Source organism: Gobius niger (genome assembly GCF_951799975.1).
Source record: "Gobius niger genome assembly, chromosome: 20".
In the NCBI taxonomy this organism is placed as follows: Eukaryota; Metazoa; Chordata; class Actinopteri; order Gobiiformes; family Gobiidae; genus Gobius; species Gobius niger.
The window spans coordinates 25,477,156-25,497,742 of record NC_136871.1 but is presented as its reverse complement, the minus strand read 5'-3'; the positions used below and the strand labels follow the sequence as shown (position 1 = coordinate 25,497,742).

Here is a 20,587-nt window from a genome sequence, read left to right as displayed (position 1 = left end):
CCAAAGAATCCGGAAAAACAAACACACAAAAAAACAACTAAGCCTATAGAATGTTATTTTGGACAAGTAAATTCAGAAAAGTGCATGTGCCCTAGAGAAATATGAATGGAAAGTAATCCATTAATATTAATGAAGCGCAAAAGTTCCCTCTTGCCTAGGGCGCCAAATTGGCTAGGACCGGCCCTGCAGCTCCTCCACGATTATCGATACAAATGATTAGAATTAGACGCACAAAGGGTTTTGTTTTATTCGTCATAAATGTCTGCTTTTACGACACCGACTCAAGAAGAACAAGATCCATTTCATTCCACTTCACGAGAGAAACGGGAAGAGTTGTTTTTCTTCTCTTTTTTTTAGACACTGGGCAGCTCTTCTTTGCGTCACGCTGTCACGCTGCGTCCGCCCCGCTGCCATTACGCACACTCCGCGGATGAAGATCGTGGCAGCAGCAACAGCAACATCGTGGACAGGAATCCAAACAGAAACGTAAGTTGTGAATTCTTCATGGATATAACATTATTTAATCACGTATAGTGAAATCTGCGATGTCGGTTTTGCAAATATGAGCTGTTCCTAGTATGACTGAGGTGGCGGCTAGCATCAAGTAACTTCGCACGATGTTTTGCCACATACAACCTGCGTCTTATCCAAAAATCTTTGCCTAAATTGTTTGTTATTGCTGGAGACACTCGCTTTCTGCCCTTGATATCTGTCCACATCTTCTCCTTTTAGCTACTGGACTGATAACGTCGCCCTCGGTGACTTTCCATTGAGACTTTACGACTTTTTTTTCCGTCCAGGTCGTTCGTAGCTGCAAATCCACGTATGTGTCTGTTTTACGCATGTTTTATTATGTATCGACAAGGTAGCATATGGTGTCTCCTTTCAGATAACCTTTGCTAATCTTAATCACCTTTTGGGCGATAAAGGCTATAACACGTTGATAAGAGTATTTTTACGACACTGGTCAGATGATTAGAAATAATACTCGTGTAAACTTGCTGCCCTAACTTTTCGAAATGGATGGCGGATGAATAGATTTGCCTAACTTTACGCGTGTGTGATTCAGCACTAAGTAGCGAAATAATGTTAAGCTATGATTTATGGTGCTCTGGAGAAAGTAAACAGGCAGCGGTGCACATGGTCCTCCTCTTCCCCAGACTCCCCCAGAGCTGGTTGGCTGGATTTGAGCCCCTCCATGGTTGGGTGGAGGAGGGAGGGAGTGTTTTGACAAATCTGGATTGTGTCCAAGCAGAGAATGAAGGTACTTGTGATCAACATGTAAACCGGAGAGATAAACACACACAAAAAAAAGGCAGCTGTGGACAGGGATTTTTTTTTTTAAAGTTTTAAGTGAAGTATATGGGTAACCAGCTCAAGAGCCAGGGGCGGACTGGCCATATGTCCATTCTGGAGGAGCACAGAGGGGCCACTGGCTCGAGGGCCACCGGTCCGCCTCAACCGAGCTTTACCCAAATCTAAAAGCTAAAAAGAAAAGCATCAAAATAGCGAGAAAAAGAGGATGAAAACATGAGAAAAACACGGACAAAAACAACAACAAATAAATGATAGAAAAAGTAATTAAATATTCAACAAAAATGTGACAAAAATGTGACAAAAACTCAACAAAAATGTGACAAAAATGCAACAAAAATGTGACAAAAATTCAACAAAAATGTGACAAAAATTCAACAAAAATGTGACAAAAATTCAACAAAAAAATAACAAAAATGTGACAAAAATTCAACAAAAAAATTACAAAAATTCAACAAAAATGTAACAAAAACTCAACAAAAAAATTACAAAAACTCAATAAAAAAGTGACAAAAATTAAACAAAAAAATTACAAAAATGTGACAAAAACTCAACCAAAAAATTACAAAAATTAAACAAAAATGTGACAAAAATTACACAAAAAAATAACAAAAACTCAACAAAAATGTGACAAAAACTCAGCAAAAAAGTGACAAAAACTCAACAAAAATGTGACAAAAATGCAACAAAAATGTGACAAAAATGCAACAAAAATGTGACAAAAATTCAACAAAAATGTGACAAAAATGAAAAAGAAAAAAAAAAACATACAAAAGGTGACACAACACAGCAACAGCGCAAGGAAAAAAGTCAGTTTTGTGGGTCTTAGCTTTCAAATGAGGTGTCACACAGCCAAAAGAGGACAGAATGCATTTGGTTTAGGCGGGTGGTAAGAGGTTAAAATATGTATTTGTGGAAGTGCACAATTACGCTAATTTGGGCCAGGCTGGTCAGAGTCCAGGGCTGTTTTTCAGTCCCAGTCCGCCCCTGTCAAGAGCCATAGGCGTCTCTTCTAAACCACTGGTGCAGGCCACGAGCTTTGATTGGAAAAGAAACCCTCCATTATAATCCAATACATTTCATTTTTAATTTCTTATTTTTTCCCACAAGTTCAGTCAACAGGTTAGTTTTGGGATCAATAAAGTGTCCAAGCTTCCCCCACAGCTTGAGTGTAATGATTAACTACCACCAGTTGTGCTACTTTCTACTTCTACTTCAACCATTTGTGAACTTCAGCTGCCACGTCCAGAATACATGCTGATGATACATGACAAATATACACAATGTTGCCTGTGTTTGGCTACAGGATCGGTGTTGTTTGAGTGGTTGCATTCTCTCCTTTTCTTATGCATTTAATAAACCTGTCACACTTCTGTTTGATTTATAGTTCACGCTTGGTGACGTTAATGAAATGTTGCTGCTCCGCCGATGCTCGAGTCTGACCCGACTCTGCTCAATCAACTCTCACAGGTAACTTATTTTGAATTCTAATTGAAACATTTTCAATATGGAGGGATTTGGATGCATAAAACGACACTATCCATAGCTGTCATTGGTCTTAGTTGATCATATTACTCATGCCCTTTTAATACATATTTTTGACTTTTGTTTCCGCAGACACCCGGTGACACCTGCCCTGGCCTCCTGTGCTGTGCGGTTCTTCAGCAGTGACAGAGAGGAGCAGTTCAGATGGAGCCGGCGCTGGACTCATGCTGTGGCTGGACTCTTGGCCGGGAGTGGAGCTGTTCTGGCCTATGCCCTCAAACAACACAAGGTTTGAACACAAAACTTACTGAACTGAACTTATAAAACAAAAAACATACTGGTCTGATCTCAACTTATGAAATCTAGGTCTGTGTATACAGAGTGAAACTACTAGGGCAGACATTCCCCCTTAAACAATTATTTAGTGACTTGTTAATAGTGTCTTTGTGTGGCACAGGGGGCAAATGTGGCCCTCGGACCAATGAATCGGCACACATCACCAGAGATGGTCCTTCTTATTTCATATTGAATAATTCTACACAACTCTAACCTCAACTACACACTTGTGAGACAGAGCTGGCATTAAGGTTTTAAGCATAAATGAAGGTGAAGGAGTTTAAACATCTGCTAAATACACACAGTCGAAGGTATCACGGTACTGACCACCAATCTGTGGCCCTTCACCCCCTGTACGCTTCAATATACCGGCCTCTATGATAAACGTTTGGACACCCCTGGCCTAAATGAATGCAGAGCTATGTAATTGATCTATTAAAGGATCACCAACCTCAGGGGCCTTGGGCTGCCTCAAGAGTGATGATTACCAATTAATGAAAATATACCCCAAAGACTAAAATATCGCTCTCCTCTCTTTGTTTTTTTTTGTCTTTCAGGCGGAAAAAGCAGATGCCATTACCGGACAGTCTGCGGCCACCCTTCCCTCCTCTTCGTTACCGATTTTCAGTCAGGAGGAAGTGTCCCGTCACCGCTCTCTGGAGGATGGGGTTTGGGTCACGTACAAGGGAGGAGTCTACGATATCACGGAGTTTGTGGCCATGCATCCCGGAGGAGACAAGATAATGATGGCAGCAGGGGGCTCTGTGGAGCCATTCTGGGCCCTATACGCGGTCCACAACCAAGAGCATGTGCTGGAGATGCTCTCAGAATACAAGGCAAGTCACGTTCAAAGTCATCCTGTGTAACTCAAATAGAATAAAGTATGAACAATATTATGTTGAGTATTGCTTAGATATCTTATGTAATAGGAATACTTGGGTCGGTGAGATTAATGCCACAGCTACAGTATTGCAGTTCTGAATATAAAAGCTGGTAATTGGTAAGATTAATCCAGTTGATGTTACTTTAGTGATGCCAAGAGATAAGAGGAAGACAAAGGTGAAGTTAACACAGGATTACAGGTTTAAAGGCCAACCTGATTACTTTTATTACAAACCAGGGCTGGACATTAGCGATTGCCCACTTGCATCGGGCAAGTAAATTTGCCCTGCTCTCCCTGGCTGCCCGAGGGGTAAGTGAAAAATACCCTCAGCCGCAGCAGCGTCACTGTATTTATTTAGGCCTAATTATAATACATCAGAATACATTCAGAAGCGTGCAGCAGTTAAAAACCACAGGCTCTGGATAAGTGATAGAATATAACGATGCACAAGTGCTGGAGACAAACTTAAATCAGAAATCCCAAACTTTTCTGATGTTTGTTTGTGATAAATAATACTTGGCAGTAAAAACTTTAAAAGAACATACTGTTATATTGCAGTCACAAAATTAGAGTGAAACAATGCTAAAAATCTAACATCATTTGATTGGTATTCATATGAAAAAGTGAATTCTAAACATTGTAGCATGTTCTTTTAATCTTAATTTAAAATAAACGAATTTACTGGACATTTTTAATCTTAATTTAAAATAAACGAATTTACTGGACATGTTGTGGTTGACAAGTGAAAAATATCTGCCTCTTGCCCGGTGGGAAATGACCTGATAATGCTTAATGTCCAGCTCTGCAAACAATGATAGAGGGAGCCAGTAAATTAAATTGTCAGTCGTGGTCCAAACTCATCCTAACTTTCCTAACAAATCCCAATTCTTCACAGGTACGAGTTTAGAAGCACGTCTCACATTTTCAGACAAATGTCTGATTGTTGATGTTAAAAGGGAATTTCAAGAGTTCAGCATTTAGAATCTTCTGTATCATTCAGGATAACTGTGTGCTGCTTATACTAGGGTTATTATTCACAAAATTATATACTATAGTGTCATTTTCGTCATCCTGTGTAATGGTGAATAATTCTGGGAAATGTATCATGTATATTATTGACCAAAATGCAAATAGTAAAGAAGGAAAGTTCATATATTCTGAAGTGTTAGGTCAAAATTTGGTGTGAATAAAAAAAAATATATATAATAATTAGCTATAGTTTATATATAGGTCTTAGATTACATTTTGCATTACGTTTGGGAAAAAAAAAGTTTTGAAAAAGCTCTGTTATTAACGCTGCTGTGCTGTACAAGACTTAATGCTTTGTTTTTTCCATTTTTTTCCAGGAGGAAAAGTTAATGTTTGTTTAAAACCGCAGAGCCGCATATAAAACGTCACCTGACTTTGACCTTTGAAAGATGTCCGTTGCTGTTGTGGCTGTAATCACATATTGTTTAACCCAAACATGGAAAGCCACTGCTGTAGTGCAGGAAGTAGCTAGGGTGAATGGGAAATCCCTTCATATGTTTATAATGGACATAGGTGGGCACTTATCATAGAGCAAAGTGTGTCCAGATTGGTAATTTTCGACTCATCCCATCCTGGAATCGCAATTTTTTTCTTGATATTTTCCTCCAATCTGAGATTATAGTTGAAAGAAAAGTCAAGTATATCCACACCCAGAATTTGGGTCCATCATGAACAATTGTTAAAGAGGGGGTATTATGCTTTTTTCAGCCACATAGCACCAGTCTATGGCACACTACAATGATGACGAAACCTTCTGTTGGTCTGTAAATGCAGTAAATTAGAATAACTGCCTTGTATAAAATTGCTCTTTCAAAATGGCGGTAGCGAAAGACTTGAAATAGGCCCCTGTCTCTTTAAGAACCTCTGACCCTTTCCGACACGCCCCCTCCACACGCTGTCTGTGGCATCACAACAACACTGCGCTCGTTGTCTCAACTGTATTGAAACTACGATCGGTGCATTTTAATTTTTATTGTTGGAAAGGAGCTACTGTTTATCACTTTGGGAACAATGGCCACACAGGATATTATTTGGAGACGAACCTTCCACACCGGACGCTTGGAAGGGGCTCTTGCCTGAAAAATAACTGCTGTTTGGAGGCTATCTCTTTGCATCTGCCATGCCCTATGGATCTCTAACAATACCCCCATGGACGACACCAGGATCTGCAGGAGCCCATACGATTCAAAGACGGACATTATCTGTGCAGGTGGACAGTGGTTTTTCGAGGTTACCCGTTAGCTTGTTATAATCGACTACAGCTCATTGTTGATGAAAAGTCTGCAATAAACCACAAATGTGTAAAGCCAGGCTCATTGTGTGATCATCGTAAAGGCTGCTTCGAGTAGTTGCTGCTTTATTGACGTTATTTGTGCATAATATGCTGCCTGTTTTCAATGAATGTTGTGAAGGTGAAGGTTGTTAGCTTGTCGCGGCTAATAGTGCCTTAGCTCCGGGAGAAAACCACTCGGCTACGACTCACTGTAGATGAAATGTGAGCAATAAACTACAAAATCAACAAGCCAGGCTCCGTGTGTGATCATCATAAAGGCTGCTTCAAGCAGTTGCCTGTTTTAGTGACGTTTTCAATGCATAATATGCTGCTTGTATTCAGTGAATTTTCCCGTTAGCTTATCGCGGCTAGCTTGTTAGCTCCGGGAGAAAACCACTCGGCTACGACTCACTGTAGATGAAATGTGAGCAATAAACTTCCAAATCAACAAGCCAGGCTCCGTGTGTGATCATTGTTAAACGGTTCTTTATGTGTGTGGTGGTTTTATTGACTTTATGTGTGCATATTTCTCGTTTTCACGTGATTCACGTGAGCTTAGCATTAGCTTTCTCCGGAGGCTCTGTGCATCATCAAGGCCCAGGGCAGAACCAGACACTGAAATAAGCGTTCTTGTCACCGGTTTTAATCCTGGGTGTTTCGGTAACAGAAACACTGATGTGTGTCTTTGTAAAAGTCTGCTGTGGCTCCGGTTCACAACACATGAAGCTAATCCTCCATGATGACTCTGTTTACATCTTAGGGCTAGACACTGCGGGGAGGGGGTTCTGCTGAGGGGCAGTGGTTGGTTACTCGGCTGGTGACGAAAGGTTGGAGGCGTATCCTGGAGGTCGGAGGCGTTTCCTGAAGGAATCAGGCGTTTTATCCCTAAAATGGCCGCCATCAGAGTTTTTACAGATTACTCGAAAATACGTGAATGTGCTAAGGCAACACTTCAGGCATGTTTTTAATGAGGGAATGACTTAATAACATGATGTAAAGCTTGAAAAAGTCGATTTTGCATAATACCCCCCCTTTAAAGGTTAGCTGCTATACACATTAGGCTCGGGCCCACTAATTATCTTCTTGACTTTTTCCTCAAGGTGGGAGAGCTGAGAGCCGAGGACCAGAGGAAGCAGCAGAGCCTGAACCCATCGGACCCTTTCTCCTCCGACCCCGAGCGCCACCCTGTCCTCCGCATCAACAACCTCAAACCCTTCAACGCAGAAACCCCTCCCGAAATCCTCACTGAGAGCTACATCACTCCCTCAGTCCTCTTCTTCAAACGCAACCATCTCCCTGTCCCGAACGTGGACCCCGCCACCTACAAACTCCAGATCGAAATCAATGGACCAGCGAACAGCGAACGCGGAGGAGGCGCTCTGTCGCTTTCTTTGGACGATCTGAAGAACAAATTTCCCAAACACACCGTCACCGCGGTGGTACAATGCGCTGGGAACAGACGATCGGACATGCACAAGGCGAAGCCAGTGAAGGGACTGAACTGGGGCATCGGCGCGATCGGCAATGCCACCTGGAGCGGCGCCAAACTGCGGGACGTTTTGCAGGCTGCCGGATACTCTCTCGATGACTCAAAGTGGGCAAGGCACGTGCAGTTCGAAGGGCTCGATCAAGACGTCGGGGGGACGACCTACGGAGCGTCGATCCCGCTCAGAAAAGCCATAAGCGAGGACGGCGATTGCCTCCTCGCTTACGAAATGAACGGGGAGGTTTTGCCGGCGGATCACGGTTTCCCTATTCGGGTGATTGTTCCTGGGACGGTCGGGGCGCGTAACGTGAAATGGTTAGGCAAAATTATAGTGAGCGCCGAAGAGAGTAACAGTCACTGGCAGCAAAACGATTACAAAGGATTTTCACCGAGCACGGACTGGGACACGGTGGATTACAAGTCTGCGCCGGCTATACAGGAGTTGCCCATTCAGTCGGCGATCACGGTACCAGCAGATGGCGCCGTGGTGGATAGGAGCGAAGAGGAAGTGACCGTAAAAGGATACGCGTGGAGCGGCGGCGGCAGGGAGGTCGTACGGGTCGACGTGTCCATAGATGGGGGTAACACGTGGAAGATAGCCCAGCTCAAGGGCTCCAACGACGGGGGTGACGGAGGAACGGCACCCCCTCCTGGTCAGGCGTGGGCGTGGAAGCTGTGGGAGCTGACCGTGCCGCTGCCCGAGGACACAGAGAAGATGGAGATCGTTTGTAAAGCGGTGGACAGTAGTTACAACATGCAGCCGGACACGATAATGCCCATATGGAATCTGAGAGGAGTCCTGAGCAACGCGTGGCATAAAGTGAATGTCAGGATACAAGGAGAAGAAGAGGACCAATAAACTTTAATGAACTAATCTGGACTGGTTTGAACTCATCTGAACCTGTGTTAATCGGTTTGAACTGGTAATGTTCCGCTCGCACAATAACATAAAGTGAAGGGAATATTTTAACGAAATTTGCTCAACTTTTTCCTCTGCAGTTGACCCATTCTTCAATGCCAGAGTCACGTAGCTGAAGGATTATTGTACATGTTTTGGGTTGATCGCCAAAGCCCACACAGGAAGAACAACATGGGAGGCAAGAGTGTCAACATACATGCATACTTTTTAGGACTAGTTCAGGTTTACTTGCTGTGCGCTGTTTTTCGGGGAATTAGCCGAATTAGCCAAAGATTACTTGAGAGACAGTAAGTAGCTGGTGGATTATCGCTGACAACATCTTAATATTTTTACATAACATATAAATACTTCACTTGATGATACTCTGTAAAGGTAGGGATTTTTTTGTTTTGTTGTTGCAAGTCAACCCCGAACTAGCTTGGTGTTATCGTGCAAGGAGTGCAATGCATTGGTTTTGAACTGTGCTACGAAGGAAACATGGCATGTTCTGAAGCTTAATGTCTGTGTAGTGCCATAGTGGGCTACCCCATTAAATGCTTCATGTTTGCTTGCATGGCGAAATCCAATCCATCAACTAAAAACACGGCCGGAGCAAACGGGAAGTGGAGTAAACCAATCAGCGAAGGGCGGATATTTGTTGTGGTATTATAAGTGGCTCCGCGTTACTGTTCAAGCAGCAGAACGTACCGCTTGAAATGGTTGCAATCAGTCGCTCGCATTTGTTTACTTCAGGAGGAGCCACTACTGCTGCGCGATTCAAGTTCTGGGTTTGCACGCCCCGCTGCTGAGTGTCAAGTTGTGAATGAAAATTGTTTCCTGATTCTTCGCTTGGGCTTTGGTGGCAGTGGAAATGTCTTAATACCTTTCTCTGACACATGGCACTGGACGCAAACCTCGCCGCTTTCCTCTCTCCTTCCTCTCCCGGATATTTTTTCAATCTGTGGTTTGGAGTGTGCAGCACCTGTCTGCCCAGCCTCACATCATGATAATATAACGTTTAAAAGATGTTTGTAATCCAGTGCGTTCTTTATTGCGTCCACATCTGTGTTCTCGTACGTTTCTTCCTTTGACCCGAATGCCTGGGCTTGGGAAAGGCATTTCATCCTCTTTTCAGACAGTGTTTCCGTTTCACTCAATCTACTGTCAATGGTTTCACTTGTGATGTAGAAGGGGAGGTTTTGTTGCTCCAAATTCAGACAGATGATCCGCATGTGTGTTTTGGACTCCACTTCCTCCTCATGTATACTCGCAGTAATTAACCGTACGTGTGCACGCCTTTCACACACACAATACACAGTAATCACACCTCACCTGCCACGGGAGCCGGGTTAAGTCTGAACGCACCTTTTGATTTGGCTCGAGGTGCAAAAACTGTTGATCAGACTCTGTGCATAAAAATACAGACGGATTCCATTCTGGACATACCAGGCAACATGTTTGCATAGATTTAGTTCAAAACATTTGGTGGTGATACAACTATAAATAGACCCTACAGAATTTCACGTCATCAGTGCAGCTTTGCAACTTTTCCAAAATCCCACAACTTCTGTGCAACTTCAGTGAGTTTCAGATCTCTTAAACCCATTTTGCTTGTTATATTGGCGCGTAGGAAGTGTCCAGCGCAGACTGAAGCAACAGCGACTGGTGCCTGTTTTCTCCTCCCACTGTCCACAGCTGAGCACGGAGACTGTTTAAAGGCCCTATATCATGGAAAATGAACTTGATTGTTTCGGATGAGGGTTGCAACAAGATTATAACATGCCTTAAAAACATTCATTGTGTCTACTTGTGTTACAGTATAACTTTCAGGGTTCATTTAGTCAGACGCCAGGATTAGAGATATTTAAATCTTTACTTTTACACGGGTCATCAGATCTGAAACCAACGATTCAAGCACTGGATGAAAGAAGCCATTGGAAGCCATCAGGAAACGGAAAACCAACACCATCAACTGTGACCAAGGAACGTTTCTCCTGTCACACACCTGGGACACCCTTCTCGAGTGATCACACACCCTGTCGTCCTGAGACCACCGGTCCGACGGTCCTGACAGGCCCATCAGACTGGCCACGCCTCGAAATATGTGCAGGTAAAGACATTTCTAGTCCGAATGTCTGACTGAATGAACCCTGGAGGTTATACGGTTAAAAATATTGTTTCAGTAATCCTGCAGAGTCCATCTTGCTTCCTCTTCTGCACTCAAAACGTCACTGGGAGACTTCCATGATGCGCCCGTGTTTTGCATCCTAGGCACCTTCCCCAAACTTGTTCTGATCCGGTCTGTGGCTTAGTTCTCTTCTTTGCTCTGATTAGCATCTTTACAGATACGTAGGTGCTCTGGTCACTGTTGCAGAAAAGGAGGAAGCTGCTGACCTGAAATATAACTGCTCTTTATCATACTATTAAAAACAAGTAGACGCATTATGTTATATGAATATGAAGGCAAAGGTGTGTAAAGGGTTTGGGAAAGCGTAAATAAAGCATGATATAGGTCCGTAAATATTTTAATTATCTTTACTGTTAAATTTGAAAACTGTGTTTGGTTCTGTAGCACAGTTTGATCCTTAACTTCAACATGTGGTGGGTGAAGCACAAACACGGACGTTTTCACCTTTTTTGCAAAATTGTGTCAACTAATGCACACGAGTTTTAAGTTAAACTTGAAATTAAAATGTCATTTCATGTCATTTTATTATCAAAACTGGAGAAAAAATATTTAAACTATTTTAACCAAATCATGTAAATCTCTATTTATGTGCTGTATCTTAAAAACACAGTGCTTATACTTATTTAATAACCAGGGCCTGGCAGGAACACCAGCCAACTATAGAAACTCTGGCTCTCTGTCCAGCTGTGTTAACAACAAAACATTCAACCTACTCTAGACTTTGTCATAATATCACGTTTCATCGACTTGTGGCCATCGACAGACTTTCGGTGTCTTGAAAGTTAGCACACAAAAAAAGGTAAAGACCAGCCAGAGTCCATTATGCACAAAAAAAATCAGTGTCAAGCCCTGAATGTCACTTAAAGGTGCATTATTAACTTTTTATGTGGATAAAAAAGTTTATTTGTGCGGCATGCTGACCAACTCATACAGCTGCTGGGCCATTACAAGGTATCAAATAAACACAAATACAAACTTTTCCCCCACATAAAAAGTTGCATAATGCCCCTTTAAGTTGTTTAAGTATCAAGTTATATGAAGTTTTGATTGAGGTCAACAACTGGAATGTTTCTGCTTTTAGTATAATCTTTTTCTACGATTTATTTTACTAAAGGTGTGTCATTATTAGCTTCAAATATGGTACTGCTTGACAATGTACTTTTAAATACAAGCCAGTAATTAATTGACATTCTGACTGATATTATTTTCATAGTATTTCTATTTTGATGCATACCTGTGCATAATAAATAAAAGGATTCTATTATTCATGTGTAAATGATTTTTCAGCAATTTAGCAGAATCCATCTCTGTAATGTTCTGACAAGTGCAGCAATTGATTAACAATAAGATTAACCATTTGTTTTTAAATCAAGTACATTTAACTGGAATTTGTTGACTTGAAAATTCTAGTTTCAGTGCCTAACTTTGGCTGCAGAGATGAGGTTTAAACATTTACCATTTTCAACCTGCAGTATATTATTTACAGTCTTCTTTACTGTCTACAGTGAATGGTTTTATATTCAAGAGGCGCTGGAGATGTTTCTTTATAGTTCATTCTAGTGTAAAGTCTCTGTTAAACCAAAGTCTGAATTAAATAATATAAACCTAAATGCCTCTCAAGTAAACAACATACAACACAGTCACAATTGTATCTCACACTCAGGGCCGCTGAATGGTTTCTTCCCTGTGTTTGCCCTTTTATGTTTAGCTCAATTATATTTTAGGACTTGCTGACTCGGCTGTTGAATGAGCTAGATAATATTTGATGGTAAAGTGAGTTCTTGCAGACTGATGAGCTGAATGGAGACTCACCTGTGTGGGTTCTTTTATGTGCATCTCGATTACACTTTTGGTTGAATGTTTTTCTTACAAACTGGACAGCTGTATGGTTTCTAAATAATAATATTAAAACAAAATAAAGTTAGGGACAGCATGAAAAGCAAAAGTATCATAAAATAATTCAAATAAACCTAAATCAATCATGAAAAGCATAAGAGTATTTATTTGTGCCTTTTAAATAGGCACATTTTATCTGGCTTTAAAATCCCGTATCTCGCCAACCTGAGGGCCAGCCTGAGGGCCAGCCTGAGGGCCAGCCTGAAGGCCAGCCTGAGGGCCAGCCTGAAGGCCAGCCTGAGGGCCAGCATGGGGTCAGCGCGCACAGCACTGAGTGCAATTCCACTCTTTACCACTAGGAGGCATCACCTGATTTGTAGAAGCAGAATGTGAACCGAGGACCATGGAGGGAACAAACCGTGTTTATCTGTCAACTTTGTAAGTATCTCTTTAGCTGGTGAGGTAAACCTATGCTACATAGCCTACACTAAAATCAACAGTAACGTAAAAGTGGCTGTAAAGAAATAATCATATATTTTAATAATAGCTTGGCACACTCCCACATTGTGCACATTGTGCACACCGGTGGTTCTCTCTACACGTGTTGGATTCATTATTCATCAATTCTTAAGTTTTACATAGTATAAATTATAATGGAAACAATGTAAGAAGCATTTATATTTTTCCACATAAGCCGGTAATATCACTGAATTTTCAGACTGAGAAAGAAAGACTGAGGATGCACACCACACTGAACATCCTGCGATGTTTGCATGCTTGTTGCCAAGGAGACGTGGGGCATTGCTTTACCACATCTTTAGAAAAAGACACACATCACACAACAACTCAAGAGCACAGCTCAAGACTGAAAGAGTCACATTCAGGAAAAGCAAAGAGCCAGAGCTGTGGTCATGCCCAGGTTTCAGTTTGAAAGTTGCTTTGTTTATTTCCATAGGCAAACCCTTTACCGTGGCCCTGTGGGATCCTGCTCTCCAGAGTGCAAACTCAGCTGCTATGTCATAGTATATCGCAGCCTCCTGAGGGCTGATCCTTGCAGTAGTAGTGATTAACATAAAGCCTTCTGAGTGATCAGCTGTTGTCAACATCCACATTCACTGCTGTGCTTTGGAACACTTTGAATCATGAGTGCCTTACTGAATGATGTGATCCAATTGGCTATGGATGGACTTCTGTTGTGTAAATAAATCAAGGCTATAAAGCATTACAGACGAGAGTAACAACATTTGACTACTCTGAAGGGGCAGCAGTCCAAATGGGCAATCTATTTGCCAGTCCCAACCTGGACAAGTCAAGAGGCCAAGACTTCAAGTTTGGTAATGTTAGTGTAGTGCAGTGAACTGTGTGCTAGTGGGCTTCTGATGTATTTTACCACTGGCTTAAATGTTCATGAAAAATCCCAAAGCATTTTCAAAACTCGTTTTGACATTTGGCAAATTGCAAAGTTTGCAATAATTTAAAGGATGTGATTTCCGATGTGAATACAATATTCTATATCCAAGGGGTCTTAACGGTATATAACCTGTTGATGCTGTAGTTTTCTTCTCTACACGCCCCTACTAAAATTAATATTAAAGTTTGTAATTTAGCAGCTTTTTTTTTTACCGCGAATCACATAGAAAACATTCAATTAGATCATTCCCTAAATCAAACAGATCTAATACTTGTATTTTAGAAACATTGACATATCCTGCCAATTTCTGTTGGCAAAATGCTTACTGCTTAATCAGGTTTAGCCATTTGAAGCCCTGATTGAAACAAATGGAAATCGATGGATTAAGTTGTGCTGAACGGGCCACATATGTCAGAGTGAGAGTTACAGCGTGTCAGGAGCACCTCCTGATGCCAGATGTGACCAGGATCCGAGCGTTCACAGATTTTAGAGGATTAACTCGATGGAGCTTTGGCCTGTGTTCGCCCACACTCAAATCTCTCTAAGCCCCAAAGCTGCATTTAACCAGACTCTCATAGCACCACCACAGAAAGCGATACCTGACTTTTAAGGCGACAGTAGGTAAATTGACAGAACGTGTCATGGTCTGCTTTCTGTTGCCCTGTTTTGGTTTGTTTTCTTGTGTTTATGTCCATGGTGTTTTATTTTGACATGTTTTTTTGCTCTGTTATTTTCTGTTTGACTTCCCTTTCGTTATTGCCTGCCCCGCCCTAATGTGCCTCACCTGTGCCCCGTTTCCTCATGTATTTCTACCCCTGTGTTTCCATTGTTCTTTGTCAGTTCATTGTCTTCATGTCTGTTTTCAGTTGCTCCTGCTTTATTTTTGTTTTTTGTCAGTTTCTTGGTTTTTGCACATATTAAATCTAGTTTTGTTGCAGTCTGCATTTTGGGCCATTTCTTTCTTCATTTTACTTTAAACCTTGACAGAACGCTCGCCCAGCAATCCGTAAGTTGTTGTTTGGAGGTAGAGGGCGTCGTCATTATAACCAGTAGTTTGGTGTTTGAATCCCGTAGGTGCACACCCTCTTTGTGTCCTTGGGTAGACACTTCACCCACCCTCCAGTGTTGGTCTAGTGTAGGTGGAAAAACGTTCTGTTCTGCGAGATTCATGCTAGTTTGTATATAGATTGTTTTAATACAGATATAAACAAAATGAAGTTGGTACCCGTTTTCTCAATACTTTCAGTTATTCATAGTTTTTGCTATTCTATTGATTCTTGCGTCTTCATATTGCACTGTTGAGTTACTGTGACAGAATGATTTCTCTTGGAGGATCAATAAGGTTTGGCAACTGGGAATCATATTACAGTATATTGCACTCTTCATACACAATGTAATGTGTGGTCTTCCCTGACACGACCTCCTGTGCACTTGATATGGCTCTTGGATATACGGCAGCTTGTGTTTATGTATTCATATTTAATGTGCCTCTTTCAGGAGTCTGCATGAATCGCGGTCTTGTGAGCAGCATCCCTTTTGAGAAGAATAGGTAAGCATAGAATAGTAAGCCGACTGTAACGCTTGGTGTGGCTCTGTGTCTGCGGGAACTGTCAAGTATAATAAGCCAACACTTGGGATAGAGACTTACAGATATCACCTCTAAAGCCTTTGCAAAAAATGTACCAACTGAATTATAGGATTTTAACATTTTTGCCCCCTTGTACATGAATAAACCGCATTACGTATGAAGCGTTTTCCCTCTCCATCATTTGGAGTGTGGCTAAAACCCATTTTATGTTGCACAAAATGCCCTAGTTTAATCTGCACATCATCATCTCTCTCTGTTTATCTCTGTGACTCATCCGGCGGCATACTTACATGCAGTTATATAATGTCTTGGTTTGGGAAAGTGTTAGCATGTTGTTGTTTTTGTGCGGCACATGTAGGCCAGGGTGAGCCGGGGATGTGTCTGCCGCTCGGTGACGTGCGCTGCCTCCTTTCTTCTGGTTGACTCAACAAAAGCAGAGCTACCCACCCCCACCTCATGTTACTATTGCATCGTGACTGCGCTACCCAGCAACCTCCAAAACATGCATCATTTTGAGGTAAGAAGTGGGGCTCCAAAAAATATTTCAGGCATCTGTAATAAAATTTCAAAGTATGTTTTGTGAAAGTCAAAGGAGCTGTACCTATTTTTATACCCGTAGTAGAGTGAAATTATTTTTTCCCCACCCTATATTGTGTTTGCAGACTCCTGGGGGGAAAAATTGGACTGCAACGTATTATATGCAATCATATACCCGGAAGCAGGACGAACGCTAAAAACAGATAGCCTAGTAGAAGCTAGTATTGTAAACATTACAATGTCACTTTTCTCTGCTCTCTCCAAGCTGTTTTTCATGATTATAAACTCATGTCCTGCGAAGACTCAAAATGTCAGGAGTGTGTTTGGAACAGGACGAGGAATGAGTAGCAATTAATACGTAACAAGCTCCTTTTTTCCAGTTTGAAAACCTTTAAAAATAAATACAGCACGTTTTCTTGTCAAGCAAATCCACATCCAAATTAATTTGACGGAAGACCACAACTCAAAGTCACCTTTTGCATTTTTGTCAACTCATTTTAATCATTCCTTTTCTGACTGAAATTGACAGTGTTATATGTCCCCCCGACAAGAAGACAGTTTTGCGTGCCTTTAAATCCAGTCAGGCAAAGTTCTCTCGAAATAGATGTGAAATCTGGTCGCTTCAGTCATCAGCAATAACTTTGCTTGGAGGAAGTTAAACACAAATAATTTAACGCTGTGTTAACGCAAGCTGCTGGTTGAAGGACTGTGCTGCAGCCTGAAACCCTGTTACAGTGGCTCATTACGTCAGAAAGCAGATGGTCTACGCAAATTGTAGCACCATGAATCCAAAGTGGGCAAAAAGGCAACAGTCTCATAATTTATTAAACTTTCCGTGAACATGCACAGAATTCAAACCAGGGAAAACTCAGCGCTGAGGAAGGATGAGAGGCATAACATCATCAAGTCTTAAAAACCAGGTGATTATTTTGTGGAAACTTGTGCTATGATGGAATCACTCCAGGATGTAATATGCACTGAATGTAACAAACTATTGTTATTTAGTTACTCAGGCCTTCATGCCACACTGAACATAACAATATTAATGGGTCGGGAGTGACTTCAGTATTTTCGTACAGAGCAGGCTGACTAAAGTTTGCTATCGAGAGCTTAAATAATCTTGTAAACACACATTTTATGTTCTATTTCTTTCTTTTCTAACATTAAAACATGTGTGCTTAATAATCTATTCCAATATATTGTGGTTATATTAAAGACTTCATAATATAGCAGCAATAACTAAAAAGTGGTGTCCCACAAGGTTTTATCTTGGGACCCCTATTGTTAAATCGATATTTCTGGTGAATAGTTAATTAGAAATTCATGCAAAGCAGCAGTGTTTCCCACCATATTTCTACCGTACGGCATCAAACTAATATTCACAATTCTGCTGAGGATTCTTTATGTTTTATGTACAGTGAATATACTTGCGTTTTTAATATTTTTAAATTTTATTTATTGGTTTTATTGGTTGGGTTTGAGCATCCTAGGTGACGGGTCAGACAAAGAGCGGTTCAGAAGCCCCTTATGAGAGACCAACAGTCCCGGTTAGAATCGTGAGGCCGTCCTTCTGTGGACCCACCACCTGCAGGAGGAGCCATAAGGGGCTGGTGTAATGGGATTTGGGCAGCTCCAACAGCTGGGGCGACCCGGCAACGGACAAGTGGAAGAAAATGGATGGATGGATGGTTTATTTTGGTAAAACACAGTCTCATTAATCATCGCCTATTGTACATGTTTTTTGTGGGATTGTAAACCGGAGTACCCGGAGGAAATCTACGCAGACATGGGGAGAATGTGCAAACACCACACAGAGAGGCCCTGTCCAGGTGGGAATCGAAAGCATGACCTTCTAGTTGTGAAGCACGAGCAGTAACTGGCCAATAATAATAATACATTTGCAAAGGAATCAATAACAAATAGCTACAACTTTCCTGTTTTTTCCCCTGTTATTTTTCTTTGGTTCAGCTTTACGAAGCATCTTCATGAATCCATCAAGCTGCCAACTGAAAACGTATTGCACAAAGGTCAAAGAATACATTTCCATGAGAAATCACTCCGCGGCACTCCGTTAAAATAATCTTCTACAAATGCCACTCAATAATTGGATGAGTTTCCTCTCATAAAGATGCAGGAGGTTTCTATCTGATAGAGAAATGATCGAGTTTGTGGGTTATGTTTTCTCTTTGCGCTCGGTGTGAAGATGTTCCTCCTGAGCTTGAGCCGTGAGGGGGATTTTCGAATGTACCAATATAATCTTCTTACTCGCACTTTGTTCTGTCATATTCTGGCGTATTTTAACACTTATATTTTTAGAACTGCTGAATGTAGTTGGAGCTTATGGAGACTTCTCCTGCAGAGTTCTTTCGTACAGGAAGGGAAACTTTTAGTAGGCTTGTGATGTCGTGAAAAGTTTTGTCATATTGTATTGTTTCAGAAACCCATATTGCAATTAAGGATACTCATGGGTAATCGGGGTAATCAATGAATCATCATCAATAGGGATGCACCTATCAGATATCTGAGAAAAAGACGATATCGGGTATCGGCTACAAATATCCGATAATGAATCGATACTAGTTTTGGTTCTCAATGCCTTAAAAACACAACTTTTACCACCCAAATCTAAGTGAATATGGTGTATGTCACCATAAACATTGTAAAGCTATAAGAACCTGGGGAATTCAATCGCTGAGTTAGTTTTAAAGGTTTCATTTCCTTGTTATCCAGAATGTTGCTGATTTCTGGGGATATTTTTTTGGGTATTGATGCAGTTCTTATATTTAAAGAGTTACGTGGTGCTAGGCTAGCGCAAGGCTAGCGCATTTGTATGGTATCAGCTAGCCTGCATAAAAAACAGTCTGACCCACTCCACAGTGCACCTGAGGCAAGTTTTTGGTGATTTAAAAAAAAAAATATTTTATATAAAATGTAATGTAAAATGACATCAAACAGTTCATAGTTTGCTATAGCAACCAATTCATCAATTAAATAGATTGAACAGTATGAGTATAATTACAAAGTTAAATTGGCATCATGCATATTAATAGTGTCAACAGTGCCCCAAAGCGGTCTGGTATTCTGCCAGGAGAGAAAGTCAGATTAACAGCTGTTATAACTTTTGGAATCTCTGCTTCCATTTTTCAGTGTACATGGGATTAGGTGTTGAAATATTTACTCATATTAATCCGCATTTAGGTGAAAAGTGATATTTATGGGTGTAGATTGTTTGTGTAGAATGGTAACACACCAGTCTACACACAACAGAATCACCATAGCACGTGTCAACAGCTCAGACTGCCGCTCAAATCATAAAACATGTTTTTGTATTGTCTCGCTTTAGCAGACTGTTCTCTTCTTAACATCTCTGTTACAATTTATTGAACCAAGATGTACAATGCTCAGTGGGAACCAAAGCCACAGAGACTGCCGCTTTTCTCTAGAGTGTCTTTCCCAATGTCTGCCCCACGTTTTTAAAGATAAGAGGGCACAGCGGGGAAAATAAAGCTGCTCTGATTGTGGCAGTAAGATGTCAAGGACTTCTTTTAGTGAAAGAGAACAGGGATATCTTCACAGTTTCTGCGAGCTGCATATACCAGGCATAGCAAAAAGCAAGAGCAATAACGGATAGTGTAAGTTCACAAGAGGCAGAACAAGACGACAATTCAACTGGGTCTGTCTAAGAATTACAGGACTCTCAGTTTTAAACGCAAATATATCAACAAAAATCCTCACGGCCCGAAGACGTTTCCATATTCATTTATGATATGAAATTTGCCCCATAACAGTGTGTTGAATTTAACGTCTAATTTATGTTTATTAGTCTGATTGAGAAAAACCCTGTGAAACCACCTATGAGCCTGCTTGCTGAAATAACGTCTTATTATTGCAGCATCTACACCTGCTTTAAGGTATTTCAAAGTATTTGGCAATCCTAGATCCATCTGCTCAGATTGCCAAGAAAAGAGGAGCAGCTCCGATAGAAATGTGTCACAGAGCAGTGCGTTGTGATTTGCTGACTGAGAGAGTGAGAGAGAGGTGGTTGCAATATTGACTTTCACACTGGAATAAGGTTTGTCTTTCTATTACTAGTATAGAACAGTATAATGAATAGTAAGCGTAAGTTAGCTTGCATCATGAGAGTAGAAAGTGCTCTTCTATTACACTGATTATTCATTCGTGGCATTTGGGTAAATAAAAAAAAAGCTGATATTTCCCTAGGAGACAATCAGCTCCTATAGTGGCCTAATTGCCGGAGCGTTATTGAAGTAATAACAAGCACAAGGGGGAATCCAATGGCCCTGTACTGTATCTCATTGTGCA

At 41.2% G+C, this 20,587-nt stretch overlaps 1 protein-coding gene across 1 annotated transcript; it reads left to right on the top strand.

The window, feature by feature from the left end:
* Nucleotides 1–422: 422 nt before the first annotated feature.
* suox (sulfite oxidase) lies at nucleotides 423–8,983 on the top strand. The gene is made up of 5 exons (XM_079579462.1): nucleotides 423–486; nucleotides 2,702–2,784; nucleotides 2,932–3,088; nucleotides 3,693–3,980; nucleotides 7,430–8,983. The coding sequence occupies exons 2-5, from the start codon at nucleotides 2,726–2,728 to the stop codon at nucleotides 8,663–8,665; spliced, it is 1,740 nt and encodes a 579-aa protein (XP_079435588.1). The 5' UTR covers nucleotides 423–486; nucleotides 2,702–2,725; the 3' UTR covers nucleotides 8,666–8,983.
* The last annotated feature ends 11,604 nt before the right edge of the window (nucleotides 8,984–20,587 follow it).

What these genes read in the sequence shown, in the direction of transcription:
- suox (XM_079579462.1), top strand. Translation starts at nt 2,726, where the DNA reads ATGTTGCTGCTCCGCCGATGCTCGAGTCTGACCCGACTCTGCTCAATC. An exon ending in ATGCCCTCAAACAACACAAG is followed by an intron (nt 3,089 to 3,692) that starts GTTTGAACACAA and finishes TTTGTCTTTCAG; the next exon opens with GCGGAAAAAGCAGATGCCAT. An exon ending in CAGAATACAAGGCAAGTCAC is followed by an intron (nt 3,981 to 7,429) that starts GTTCAAAGTCAT and finishes AAGGTGGGAGAG; the next exon opens with CTGAGAGCCGAGGACCAGAG.